This window comes from Synchiropus splendidus, chromosome 14 (genome assembly GCF_027744825.2).
Source record: "Synchiropus splendidus isolate RoL2022-P1 chromosome 14, RoL_Sspl_1.0, whole genome shotgun sequence".
NCBI classification, from domain to species: domain Eukaryota; kingdom Metazoa; phylum Chordata; class Actinopteri; order Syngnathiformes; family Callionymidae; genus Synchiropus; species Synchiropus splendidus.
Window position 1 is genome coordinate 5734444 of NC_071347.1, and position 14061 is coordinate 5748504.

General features: G+C 43.4%; 2 protein-coding genes across 3 annotated transcripts in view; one reads left to right on the plus strand and one right to left on the minus strand.

Moving 5' to 3' along the window:
* ucmab (upper zone of growth plate and cartilage matrix associated b) lies at positions 1-4866 on the plus strand. 2 transcript variants are annotated; one of them, XM_053885542.1, is made up of 6 exons: positions 1-61; positions 386-453; positions 554-607; positions 704-799; positions 4021-4119; positions 4182-4866. In XM_053885542.1, exons 2-6 carry the CDS (start codon positions 396-398, stop codon positions 4277-4279), a joined length of 405 nt encoding a protein of 134 aa, XP_053741517.1. In that variant the 5' UTR covers positions 1-61; positions 386-395; the 3' UTR covers positions 4280-4866. The 2 variants fall into 2 exon arrangements, with proteins under 2 accessions (XP_053741517.1, XP_053741516.1); XM_053885541.1 differs by lacking the exon at positions 1-61 and having other exon boundaries at positions 140-453.
* The window catches only part of camk1db (calcium/calmodulin-dependent protein kinase 1Db), a 26043-nt gene continuing 16418 nt past the window's right edge, over positions 4437-14061 (minus strand). Inside the window, exons 3-11 of the mRNA XM_053885540.1 lie at positions 13841-13915; positions 12338-12476; positions 11833-11959; positions 11630-11705; positions 10686-10798; positions 9745-9823; positions 8204-8291; positions 7772-7934; positions 4437-6705 (exon numbers count right to left, since the gene is read on the minus strand). Coding sequence (XP_053741515.1) covers positions 6554-6705; positions 7772-7934; positions 8204-8291; positions 9745-9823; positions 10686-10798; positions 11630-11705; positions 11833-11959; positions 12338-12476; positions 13841-13915 — 1012 coding nt within the window. The 3' untranslated portion in view covers positions 4437-6553. The remainder of the gene's footprint in view (positions 6706-7771; positions 7935-8203; positions 8292-9744; positions 9824-10685; positions 10799-11629; positions 11706-11832; positions 11960-12337; positions 12477-13840; positions 13916-14061) is intronic.

Consider the following 14061-nt stretch of genomic DNA (forward strand, 5'->3'; position numbering starts at 1 on the left):
GTCATGGATTCGCACTTCTGAACAGACAGACTTGAAACTCAAATGACTTCAAGAGTAGCAGGTATGTGCTCACACATCTCCCTCAAATTCCAGCTCAACTTCCCCAGTAGCAAAAAATAGCAAACTCGAGTGAAAATTCTTCACGCTTCTCTGCAAGTGGCTCAATTTATTCAAATCTGCTGAGGTGACGTTGGCCCGGACAGCAGCACACGCGCGACCATACATCACCACAAAGCCAGACTGCATTAATAACCTGACATCATTTCATCTGCGAGGGCCAACCCCCAACTTTCACTTCCTCTGAGGGACACTTGGCAGCTCCCAGCCCACCTCTCACATGCACCTACACCTCGCCCTGAGGTTCATTTCTCAGCTATTCTGACAGGGACCTGAAGATGACTTGGACTTCTGGGACCCTCCTCACTCTCTTCATGGTGCTTTTCGCACTTTCCCGTGAGTCCTGTGCAGGAAAATATGCAGCAAATCAACTCCCAGGAATCTTAATGAAAGCCAAGTATCTCTTCATTAACTGAGCCCTCTTGTGTTCCGGCAGTGTCTCAGGAGGTTGATTCTGTGACGGTACCCAGCAGAGACAAGGAGCCACAAGGTGAAGAGCTGCCTCGGTGATCTTTCAAAAGAAAACCCAGCAAACATCCTTCTTTTTAAATGTCTTTATGCTAAACCTCTCCTGCTGGCACTGCAGGTTTGCTCAGGAGGATCTTCATGAAAGAGTCTGACGCTTCAAACTTCTTCAAAAGGCGCAGCCGGAGAGAAGTCAAGTCGCAAGATGAGATTAATGGTATGTTTTTTGGACTTTAGAAGGATGCTGTTGTTCAACATCTGTTCACATACAACCCAGCGGGTCAACTGTATCCAAAACTATCACAATATGGCCACCTTTATTGCAGCATTATGCAACATTGAGGAATAATAATTACATGTCTCACCCCACTTAGTAAACCGAGTTTACAAATAAGAAAGAGATGAAAAGGCATACAGGCCAAGATAATAATTTTGAGTGAAGGTTTTGGGCTGATCATGCAGCAGGAGCCACAGGACCACACGGAGGCCTGACATTCTTCAGTCAATTTCATTTTTTTTCTGCTGTGAAATTTCCCACAATAAGCTGTTTGAGGTTCTGGCTGATGTAACGGCTGTGTTATGTGCGGCTCCAGCAGCAGGTAGGTGAGAGAACACACAGACCGCAGCTCCGATTGAAACTTACATAAACAGTGTGAGGAGCGAGTGGGTGAGAGTTTGGGAGCTGGATGTGCCGACACGCCAGCAGCCGGAATTAGACAAATATTTTTGTTCACTTTGAAGTGGTTCTCCTGCAGCGTGATGACACGAAGAGCAACCTGATTAACTGAATCATCCTAGACGCATTTTAAGAGCTTAATCATGCAAAAAAATGGGTTGCCTTTATCTTTAGTACCCGTAAATGCTTTTTTACTGTGGACCACAGTGCCTTCTGCACGCACAGACCCGAGGAAAGAATCCTGGCAGAGGTCAAAGTTCAGCGTGTTTGGAAGGTCCATCCCAGTCCAGGCCATTGTTGCACCCAAGCGTGCCTGCACAAGATGAATTCTTCAGCATCGACAAAGGCCATAGAAAGATGACCCCATTGTGGCCTGTGGCCTCGCTGATGTTTAGGACACATTTAAATGTGTAAAATGCGAGGTTGCGTTTTTCTACTTCTCTGTCTATTAAATTCTAATTCAGGGGATGAAGAGTCTCGAGTTTAACTCAAAATTTGTTGCTTTGATTCTATAGCAAACAACTTATATTGGTATTATATTTATTATACGAATTATTATATAATTATACATTATATAAACATTTATTTTTCATTTTTGCACTGACCTCATGAGGGCGCATTATGGCCAGCTACTGGAAATGCATCACTTTAGCGAGCAGGTAATTCTTCCCCCTCAGGTTTATCTTTATCTATTTTTAAATGTATTTAATATGGTAATATAACTCGTGTACAGCTGACATTTAGTTCAAGATTTCATTATGGTTTTTACTTTCATGGTCATTGTAGGTTGTTGCTCATCCTACGTTGCAAAATGTACCGCGAGAGGTGAGGAACACCGTGCATAGGACAGAGAGACGGAACCAGGTTCGAGCAAAACTTGAGGGGGACTTGAATCTGCAACTCTTTCCAGATCCGACTCTCCGAATGGAAGCAATTCCAAACTTGGCAGTAAAGGGGCACAGTCCGCTCACTCAAAATAAGGGAAAAATGATTTGTTTTATGTGACCTGTGATCGTCAGCATTTACCTGTCTGTCAACAAAAATAATAATCCGAAATTAATGTTGCCAATTCTCATCCTTAAAAGTACTGTACCAGTGAAGGTTTTTCATTCGGGAGCGCGTTCTTCTTAGCTCTCTGAGTTGTAGTAAGGAGCACTACTGCCACCTGCTGTCCAGTTGAGGTCATTGCCATCAATTATATTTTTACTGCTTTCAAGGAATCAAAATAAACATTTTTTTTTTTCATTCAAATAAATAAAGTTGGGTGAAACCGAATCATAATGTGGGTGGCATTTTGGGTTTCATTTTTTTTTGTTTTTTTCAAAATAACCTGGAGAGGTAACAAACAAAAAGACAAAATTTAAAATATTTCATCGGAAGAGAATCAAAAGAATAAAACAAATGAAGAAATGAAGTGAAATGTGAAATATAAGGACAGAAAATTCATATAAACGTAATGAACAGCAAATGACTGAATGCTCACCTATTCTTGGGCGACTGGATAAAATCCACAGATGGATGAACGTTGTTACTTGGAATTTGAAATCAGTGCACCAGCATCTCTATTACTCCATAAGTTACCTCAACAAGCTAGCCAAACTTCACCATCACTGCATTCTGGCTCTGTCACAACACTGTTTAGTCACATAGATGGCGTCTGCATGCAGATCCAAACCCAACATACAAGATTCCCATCCCACTTACAACACCATCTGTCAGAGAGTGTCTTGCCAATCCTTAAAGCGGTTGCTTCTCTGGGGGGGGGGGTGGCGCACAGACCTTCATACCAAAAGGCTCGCCCCCTAGAGGGGGGTGGATGTAAGACAGTAGGGTGTGGTGATGTTAACAGTCACACATGAACACTTCTGCAGTATTCTGGAACGGACTTTAAACCAGGAATACAACTTTGATATAAGCCTTTGCCTGGATGCAGTGCATTATGGGACATGTAGTATCAGTGTAGGGGGGCGTAATCAATGTAAGGAGCTAAGGTTGTATCTATGACACACAAAGATTGGTACAGCAGGCTATTATTATTCATCTACTCATCTATCAGAAATAAAGGTCAACAAAAGTCAACTCTTCCAAGCAAGCAAATGATGGCCTCTGTGTTTCATACATCAAAGATACTGCTGATTTGTGATCTGACATGTTTCTTGCTGCATCAAGAGTGAATGATTCTGTTGGTTGTGGAGTCACAAAAATGCTTTTTTTACACAACACAGATGCACAACAAAGACACGTGGACATCATTTAGAAGCTGCTTTATTCCTGATGCCATCAGGCGATGTTGTGTTTACACTTGTACCAACAGCAGACTGACAAAGAAGCGAGTCTCCGCCTGCATGCTGAGCCCTGCTGCGCCATTCTCATGGAAATATCAACCTATTGTCCATTCAAACTTCACTTCCGAGGTTCTGCTGTGTTTATTAATTCACAGATTGAGTGAGTCACAGCATCACTGCGAACAATAATTTCAGCTGTCATTCAGCCGTCTTTGCTCGGCAATCCTCTTCCATTTGAACTGATGTGCTTGGTGATCACTCAGTTCCATGAGTTTGCATCAAACCAGTACTGTTTGGAATGAAACCAATTGAGACAGTTTAGCATCAAGACTGCAACTGATGTAGAGGTGATGAATGATGTCATTGTCACGCATTTTATCACTTACATTTTAAGTTCATTTGAGGGACAGGCTAAATTGACCTTCTCAAGATTCTAAAATATTACCGCTCCACATTCATCAAAATGATTCATTCCAGCTGAGCAGCGGCAGGTTCTGGCGGCGGATGAACGGAGGAGAGAGTTCCACCAGGAGAAGCGTCAAGAGTTCGAGAGCTACGCTGAAGAGGAGCATGACGGTACAAGCAGTTGAAATAATCCAGCAGGGCCTGCACTACAACCTTATTTAATCGTCTTCCAGAACAGAACGAGAGGACCAGAGAGAGCACCGAGCAGTGGAGGGAGTTCCACTACGATGGCATGTATCCTCCTCACGAGTACAACCGACACGCTATCTAAACCTCCACCTGGATGTGCAGAGTTCGTTTTGGCGCCATTGGATTGACACTTTTATTGTGAACACCTCGGCTTGTTGAGTGATAAGGTCCTGTAGTGCATTATGGTTAAAAAAAATAGTAAGTCACAAAGAGTAGCAATGTCAGGTTCTCATCTCTTTGACTTGTGCCAGTACATTAAAATACAAGGCATTAAAAAAACAGAAGCAAAAATAAAATGCAGGAAAGATTTATATTGCTTTACACTTTCTATAAGTTTTTCTACTACATATAAGATATTAACAGTATGTACGTAACAGAAACCAGTAGCTGATATTTGATAATGTATAAGGGTAGATGACCGTCATCTGGAGTTATGGACGAAGGAGGTGAAGAGGAGAGTGAACGCTGGGTAGAACAGGAGCATCTATGATGGACAAGATCAGAAAGGTGTGCAGAAGTTTGGAGCAAGACCAGAGTCGGTTTGGACCAGCAGAGGAGACTCAGTGGAAATGATGGATGAGTCATGGAGAAGTCAGGTAAAAGTGAATGTGCTGAATGAAGACAAGAAGCGGACCTGAGGCTAGTAACACATGTTAATGTGGAAGAGCAGTGTTCTTTGGGGGGGAAACAAGAGATGGTTTTGTAAGCACAATAAAAAAAAAACAATAAAAACACAAGGCTCAAATGTGCTTTCTTAGTTGCTATTCTAGTTAAAAGATGTTTAGTGATGTTATTTCTTAGCACTCATGTTATAAACAATCTTCATTGTAATAAATTAACATGGCAACTGTGAGGACTGTAAACAAATAGATTAGCAGTGAGAAAACCTCCAGAGGAATAAACATACAGTCTGGACCATAGTTATTTACATTTATTCACTAACATACAAGATCATGTCTTTACAATCGCTGTTAAAAATACAAACATTTACAGTGCGTATATAAAAAGAAAAAAACATTGACATTATTTTGCCAAAAGGAGCAAATCACATTCAAACCAACTCCCTTTTAATACATGAATTAAATCCAAACAATATCTAGAACATGCACACAAGGAATCTCACTTTTTTTTCTTTTTGGAAATTACAGGGAAGACAAAAAGAAACACTCAATACTCCAGAGAATAAGTGTTGGGAGTTGTGTTAACTGTAAACAGACAATTTGAATAGTTATTACAACAGTTAAAGATGATTCAAGTCCAACAGTTGGTCTTTTGTGTTCAACCCTCGTTCTATCAAACAAATTAAATGACATACCAGTGCGTGTATGTGTGCGCTCACATGTTGAGAATATTCTGCAAAATTCTACACAACAGTGTGAAAGCTATGTTTTTTGGAAGCTATGCCACTTCACATGAGCAGAAGCAGACCACAAGACTATCAAACCATTGACTACAAATGTGACTATTTTGCAACTGGAGCTTCCATTGAAAACCATTTTTGCATGCGCCATTGAATCAAACATGGTTTTAAGGTGAATATGTTACACCTCATGTCCTTCATGTGTGGAAACTAATGGCACGTTGATGAGCAGTGTTAAGAGGTTTGGTCAGCGTCATGTTGGAGAACATCCCTGAGAACTTCTCACAAAAGCAGCAACACATGGTCGCCCTCTTGTGGTCAAGGGGGACTTCACAGTACTTGGTTACAAAGGTACAACAGATCAACCCTATCTTCAGTCTTGTCTAATGCAGCTCTCTTTCTGGAAAAGCCGAAACACGTTTTAGGAAAATAAATCAATCCATTAGCGCAGCGCTGCTGCCCTCTCAGTGGAGAACGCTATCGGGTCGGCTCAGTCCAAGACTGCACACTTTAAAGCAAGGATAGACGTTAAGAGTCCAACTGTAGCGAGGAGCGACCCTGGCGGCCGTTTGCAGCAGAGACCACAGAAACATAACAGGAAAGCTGTGGAAGGAGAGCGCAGGTAATGTGACAAGTATTCACTACAGATGATGGGCTCCACCTCATCCTAACAAGGCATTCCAGCAGAGCGTTCAATAGCACTTTCCCAGGTGTGGGAGTCCCCCCCACAGTGGCACAGTGTTCCTGTGCCAGGCAGCAGATCCAGTCTGAACACCGCTCCCACTCTCAGAGCTTGTCCTTACCTCGCCATCTGAGTGACAGTTGAAAGGGTTACGCAGTCAGAAGCTTTCTGAAAATGGAGCTCCTCAAATTCCTCCGCAGCCTGGCAGAGCTAGGCGGGAGAGTGCGGGATGGCAAACTGGGCAATGACCTTTAAAACACGAGGCCGACTCACAGCTCCGTGGTCTCCCAGCTCACCTCCCGCGGAACTTGGCGTCATTTAGTCCCAGTGTGGATGACGGTGACCGTGGAGGGTCGCGGCCTTGGCGCCTCCGAGAGGACAGATGTTTCCTCCGGTACAGGGGGGGCGCCCTTAGCATCCTGATTGTAGGGTTTAACCACAGACGGCAGCGGGGTGATTGTAGGACCTGGAGGGAAGAGAATCCAAGAATGAAAGGTCCTTGTTTCTTTAGCACGGAACAATTCAGACAGTGCGGCAGTCCATCATCAGGCACAAAAAAGCTGCCTTTTCTGAAAGAGCCCTTTTTTCATCCTTCTACATTTGTTTACAGTTACTCTCTTTGCCTCTTCAATTCTGCCCAAGTGTGAAGTTGCTTTTATTCTGGAGAGAATGCCACCGAACCATGGCACTCACAAGCCCCCGCCACGCCCTTATCCCCTCTCCTCATGCAGTGCTGACACGCCAAAAACTGATCCTCTGACCAGCTGCACCAGATTGCCTAGGTGTAATGTGTGAGGTTGTGAGGAGTTGGTCCACGGTTATTAACATCTGCTCACCAGTCACATCACCATAAGAATGAGAAATGAAAGGGGAATGCAAATCCCAATGAACCAATCGAATAACAACAACAATTCTAATGAGAATAGGTGGTGTGCAGTTGACAGCAATACGCAACAGCAGTATCTGTGAACCATTGCCAGAGCAATGGTGGAAAATCACTATTGGACTGGAGACGAAACTTCACAGGCCATTTAAACTCCTCACTGTTTCGGGTTGGAAAGGTTACTCTTATACATCTGTAGTGTTTATACGTCCAAACAAATGGATGCTGCCCACATCCATCATTAACTCTGTGTGAGCGAAGGTCCTGTGTGACGTCTACACATCATCCTTGCTTAGAATTACTGATGACTTGGCAAGCAGTTACTTGACTTTCACCTTGCACAACAATCAGCTGGGAATTCCAAGAATGATTTAGGACCGACTCTGGAAGATGATGATTCCAGTCAACCTATTGGCATTTATGAAAAGGCCGGGGAGGGTGAAGTCAGAGCTGAGAAATAGAAATCACTAGATATTGACGATAGCATGAAAAACTCCACTGGATTACACTCCAGATAAAGCTGCGGAGTCACAATTGTCCTCCAACTTAAACGCTCTTTCATGACCAGCACACAGAGTCAGTGACGGCGATCCTGAGAGAGGAGCACAAATGCTATGTTTGTTATGGAAACAGCTCCCGTGCCACTCACAGTCCTTCAGGGAAAGCGGGGCGCAGTCCACCGACTGGCTCTTGGACGGGCCTCGACTCCCGGGGTTGGTGTCGGCGCTGGCACTGTGGATGCTGCTGTTAAAGCTGGTTCCCAGCTGCAGGCGCCTCATGTGACGGATCACAGCTGTGGCATTAAAGGCTTGCTGCAGCAAGAGAGCAGAAATGTAATACCGCACACACACACACACACACACACACACACACACACACACACACACACACACACACACACACACACACACACACACACACACACACACACACACACACACACACACACACACACACACACACACACACACACACACACACACACACACACACACACACACACACACACACACTACTGTCGGCGGAAACAGATTATTCCTATTTCACCATAGATTATTCTTTATGTTTCGTGTGTTCTCACCCTCCATTTGCTTTTAGCAAAGTTCTTCCGCATCTGTCGGCTGACTGACTCGTGGATGTTCTTGCAGAGAGCAGTGTCGCCAGCAATCCTGAAACATTTAAGTCTGTTATGTCATGTGATCAACAGTCACACACAAGAACACATTTCACTGTCATAGCAGCCGCAGTGATAGAAGTCTGAGGTGAGCTGGTTTCGAAATAAACTAAGGATGTGTTGCTGTACAACTTTCTAACTTGGCAGAAAACATTCTGAAATGAAGTCCATTTATAAACTGGAGTTGGATTTCCCTGATGTGACTTCCTGATTTAAAAAAATCATCAAAATTGATCATGTTTTTATTTGACACCAGAAATATCAGATTAACATTGAATCTGTTGAAATGTATCAAAACACTTATTTGACAGGTTTAATTTCAACTAAAATAAACTCTTCCTACAGTCATATGGATATTTACATAATATTCAAAATAACAGTTAAAAAACATGGAACAAAATTGACACAAGAACAACAGTGTCATAAATACTGAGGGGAAATGAGGGGTTTAATCAAATCCATTACAATCCCTTCCCTCTACAGGTAGCGACCGTTCGCTCCATCTCATAACATCACTTCCTATGCAGACGACACCCAGCTCTACACTGCCATCAGACAAAATTCCAACCTCACCTTCTTCTGCCATGCAGAAATCAAAACCTGCTTCAGTTCCTACTTCCTGAGAGATTATCCGCAGTAAAAAAATATTTTCCATCATTTTTCATCAATACAGTTCCTGTTAATGGTGTTACAAATCATGATATTATCATAAGAAATTCTTACTGTGTCTGAAATAAGCACCTTTTGAAATACATTTAAATGAGTACATCCTTTTAGCAGTCCAGCTTTTGCAGAGTGAAACTCGCCAAATCTGATTTACTAAATAACAATATTGCACGTCATTTGTGTCTCCCACTGCAGTAATAAAGCCGTTTCCACTCTTTACTTCAAACATCTATTTTCATATCTGCAAAACTCAGATTGATGAGTTGAAATCTCAGCAACAGATTCCGCCCTCGTTCACATTTATCATCATGACTGTCTCCCGGACCTGGCCGGCGAGAGTCATTTCTCAGTGTTATGACACCTGCTGCTGGTGTCAAGAATCCCAGATTTGTATCTCCCAGCTCAGAAAGACGGCCCATTATCAGCCATCGGATGCATTCATGCTGTCCGGAGACGTCAGGCCGGGCCGGCGCTCTGTCACCCGCTCTGGCTCAGACATGGGCGGACGACCTAATTGTTCATTAATGCGCCCACGTCCTTCAAGGATCAGTATGCCGGTCACTAATTGGCAGCCATTTATTCAGCAGATTTCTCATTGAGAAAGACGCTGATGTTTTGGGATGGGGGGTGGAGGGGCTCCAGCTGGGAGCCATGGCGACGGATGACAGTGGGAGGACATGCTCTTCGTGACAAACGGCTGTCTGCTTCACACTGCTGTTTAATCCCAGGGAAATGTACGGTTCCCCTGATAGTCTGGTCAGAGAGTGGCACTGACTGCTTACCAGGGGTGCTCCAGAGCCTGGTCACAGGTGAAGCGCTTCTCAGGGTCTTTCTCCATGAGGTTGCTGATGAAGTCTTTGGCTGTTGACAGAGGGAGAGCATGATCAGAGATTTTTTTTTCTTCAGTCACAATAGATACAGGCCACCGCTCTTCTTTGACGTGAGTCAAGAAAACCTCACTGATAAATGACAGTAGGAAGAGAACAACTGACACATGAACAGTGACAAGGCTCCTCAAATCACCTTCTCAGTCGGGAGTGTGTTGTGAGGGTACAACAGCAAGTTAGTTAGTATGTGAGATTTGACTACAGAACCGACTCCTCTATAAGGTCAAATTTAAAGAAGTATTCTGCAAGGGTTTTGGTTCAATCACAGAACCAATATACAAGTAACATCCGACTTAGGACCGGGATCAGTTCTGACCAACCGGTCCTAAGTCAGACCGAACGCAAGTCAAATGCCATTCAAAATAGCAGACGCGAGGGTTATAGGTACTGTAGTGGTAGATCACTGTGTGAGAGTGAGATGCTGGGATACTGTGCTGCCCTAACTGTCGTACGCGTTGCTGGGCTGCTACATGCTGCGGTGCCAGACAGTGAATTAAAAAAAATCAGCATCTGCTGGCCGTGGTCGTAAGTACGGGTGGACGTAAGTTGAGCAGGTCGCAAGTCGGATGTTACTTGTACTGTAAGTTCACCTAACTTGATGGAGACATTCTAGTCAAAATTGATCTGAAGTGTTTTAAAAGGAACTTTATTAGATGTTGGAGGATTCAGGATGTGAGGCCACCCTTCTCAGACCAACACCAGTGGAAAGCAGGTGGATGGTTTGACTGTATTTCTCCTCCTATTACAGGTGTGTGAACATAGATCAAGCTCCTCCCTGGAGTCCAAAACGTAACCAGGCTAAAGAGATAACTGACTGCGTTGATCCGCAGGCTCACCAGAGTCAGATATGTCATCCCAATAGGGCGCGTCGAACTCGTAGTCGGCCTTGAGGATCTGCTCAAACAGCTTGGAGTCGTTCTCGTCGTAGAAAGGGGGGTAACCACAGAGCCTGAGGACAGATTACACAACAGTCCGTGTCAATGCCACCGACCAGCTGATGTTACAAACTTCAACCCAGATATAAAAGGATTTGCCGTGGCGTAATCTTATTCACTGGCACTTGGATTTTTCATACAGCAGGGAGTCGGGAGACCCTGAAGATGGATTATAGGAGGGGAAAACTACTTAAAGTGAAGAACAGTCCAGAATGTGACTTGAACGCACCATAATCTATTTCACACATGTCACAGCAAATCTCTTTACTTTACAGAAAAGTGACGGCCTGGTCGCGCCTCACACTGTGTTATAACATCCCAGACAACAAACACCAAGAATGAACATTTGACGTTTACGTCTTAAACTTCAGTCATCTACTGCCATCTTATAAAGTCTTCACACTCGTGGTGATCAAACAGATGAGTCGAACATGAAGCAAACATTTCAAACTATTTCTTTAAATCACAGTTTCAGTTAAGAGTCCTTGTAATGAATTAGGTTGCCATTCATAAGAGATCATTTCAGCAGGCCTTTGAGGTTTCTGATTCAGGCAACACTGCTCAGTATCAAGCATCACATCCAAGCCCATCAAACCAGACATCTGAAGTCGTACTAAACTCAGAAAAGAAACCTTGAAACATCAGTTTGTTTTGTACGTTGCAATTTCCCATTATGATCACTTCCTAGCAAACTGACGTGATGCTTGTTTGAGTGAACTTGTGTAATAGGATTGATCATTATTCTTGACTCAGGGATGCACTTGGAACACCTCAGCAAACCACACGCCTCCAGCCTCCAACACTCACAGCAAGTAACATAAACTTAAATGGATATATAGACTCACAGAATATAAGCGATGACCCCAATCGACCAGCAGTCCACAGCTTTACTGTAGGGTTTCTGAGCCAACACCTCTGGGGCTGCAAGAGTCACAAAAGTTGCATTCATGTTGGTTTTCAGAGATTGTCTTACATTTCGTGACAGTCCCCCAGGCCAAGTAACACATCAGATTAATGCAGTAGATCTCACATTAAACCCTGAGCTCACCCACGTATCCTGGAGTCCCGCAAGCTGTCGCCATGACGTCACCAGTGCCCTCCATCTTGGAGAGCCCAAAGTCACTGATCATGATCTTGGAGTCATCATGGGGACTGAAGTAGAGAAGGTTCTCCGGCTGCAGGGAACAGATCAGCATGTTACTGACCAACTGACTCGATGAAGATGAAGGCAACCACATCACGTCAGAGGCAAAAATGAGTCAATAACTGCCCAGTTAAACAGAGGAAAAATGTTCTGATGTTTAGATTTTATTGTTTTCCTTAAATATAGTCTTGTCCGTGAATTACGAATATTATATCGATAGCCTACACATCTTTCCTCATATTAATGTTTTTCTTTTCACAGCCATTTTCAGTCTATTGATTATGACACAACATTCATGTTGCCTGTCCAACACAGAGCACAAATCTCCACTTGACATCCCCCTGGACTCCTTGGAGAAGCAGAATGAACTCAGAATTACAGGCCAGAACTATGAGCCTCCCTGTGGTACCTTCAGGTCTCTGTGCACGATGCCCATGGAGTGGAGGTAGTTGACTGCATCCAACACCTGTCGAATGAGGCGACTGGCATCCATCTCGGTGTAGAAACCTTTTTCTACAATCCGGTCGAACAGTTCTCCTCCTGAGACCCTGCAGCATGTCGAGGATAGAGCATTATAGTATGTCAAAGAAGACCACACACATACAACCACTTCTGTCACAGCATTTCCAGTTAGGGGTTGCAGCAACAACAACAAATACAAGTGAAATCAAGGGGCCATCTCGTAATTGTTCCAAAGAACAAAACATTTGGAGAAGCTTAGTCTAGTGAATACGGCCCATTTCTGTGGAACCAACAGAGTACCTGAGGCCTACAGTAGTAGATATTTTTAAATGTAAAGCTTCATCGCTGCAGTGTTTTTAATATTTGTTGGATTTTGCAGTGTTTTTATAGTTTTTTTTCCAGAAATGTTTCAACCAAAATAGAATTCCTTTTTTTGTGTAGCTACATATAGTAGCACTTTTCTTGTAAATTCTTTTATTATATTCTTGGTTTATTATCAACAGTCTCCATTATCTCTGGTGTGCATCCATTAGGAGCTGCACAACTTAGGACATGATCTGTATTTTTGATAGTGATCCAAACAATCACCCTTCAGAAAGTGAAAGAGCATGCACCCAGACATTAAAATATGACATCATCAACAAATATGACATCATCAATCATGACAGTAGGAAGAGATCAACTGACACATGAACAGTGACAAGGCTCCTCAAATCACCTTCTCAGTCGGGAGTGTGTTGTGACGGTACAACAGCAAGTTAGTTAGTATGTGAGATTTGACTACAGAATGGACCGTCCTTTAACTGCTCCTCTAGAAGGTCAAATCTAAAGTAGTATTCTGCAAGGGTTTTGGTTCAATCACAGAACCAATATACAAGTAACATCCGACTTACGACCGGGATCGGTTCCAACCAACCGGTCCTAAGTCAGACTGGATGCAAGTCAAATGCCATTCAAAATAGCAGACGCGTGGTACTGTAGTGGTAGATCACCGTGTGAGAGTGAGATGCTGGGATACCGTGCTGCCCTAACTGTCGTACGCGTTGCTGGGCTGCTACGTGCTGCGGTGCCAGACAGTGAATTAAAAAAAAGAAAGAGCATGCACCCAGACATTAAAATATGACATCATCAACAAATATGACATTATCAATCAAACAAAAACACACAAATGTGGGAACAAAATCACTTGCAAAAACAAGAAGGTATACAAACAAATCATCACAAATAAAACACACAGCACAAATCAACTAACATAAGCTTCTCAGGACAACAAATTGGTCATAAAAGATGTGTAAAGAATGGGATCACTTTTGTTTTAACATGTTGAAAGATCACTGTAGCTGTCCATGCCGTCTCCAACTTGGGAACGTTTTAATGGGTATTTCCAGGACGTCACATCAAGCAGGTGGATGAAGGAAGACAACATCAAGGCGGTGGGGTTGCTACTTACAGTTGCATGATGAGGTACAGGTGGTTGGAGCTCTCATAGATGTCCTCCAGAGCCACAATGTTCTCATGCTTTATCCTGGGGAGGAAACACAAAGCTCCATTGTCAGCGCCTTTTCATGACAACACAGCCAACTAATGAGTCGCTATTAGCCTCCTTTTCTTTTGAAATAGCCCCCTGACAACAAGCTATGTCTATTGGTCATGTGTGCGTCTACATGTGTG

Excerpts from the sequence above, each read along its gene's own strand:
- ucmab (XM_053885542.1), top strand. The coding sequence starts at position 396 with ATGACTTGGACTTCTGGGACCCTCCTCACTCTCTTCATGGTGCTTTTC. Across the intron at positions 454-553 it reads GGTGCTTTTCGCACTTTCCC|TGTCTCAGGAGGTTGATTCT; the intron begins GTGAGTCCTGTG and ends GTGTTCCGGCAG. Across the intron at positions 800-4,020 it reads GTCGCAAGATGAGATTAATG|CTGAGCAGCGGCAGGTTCTG; the intron begins GTATGTTTTTTG and ends GATTCATTCCAG.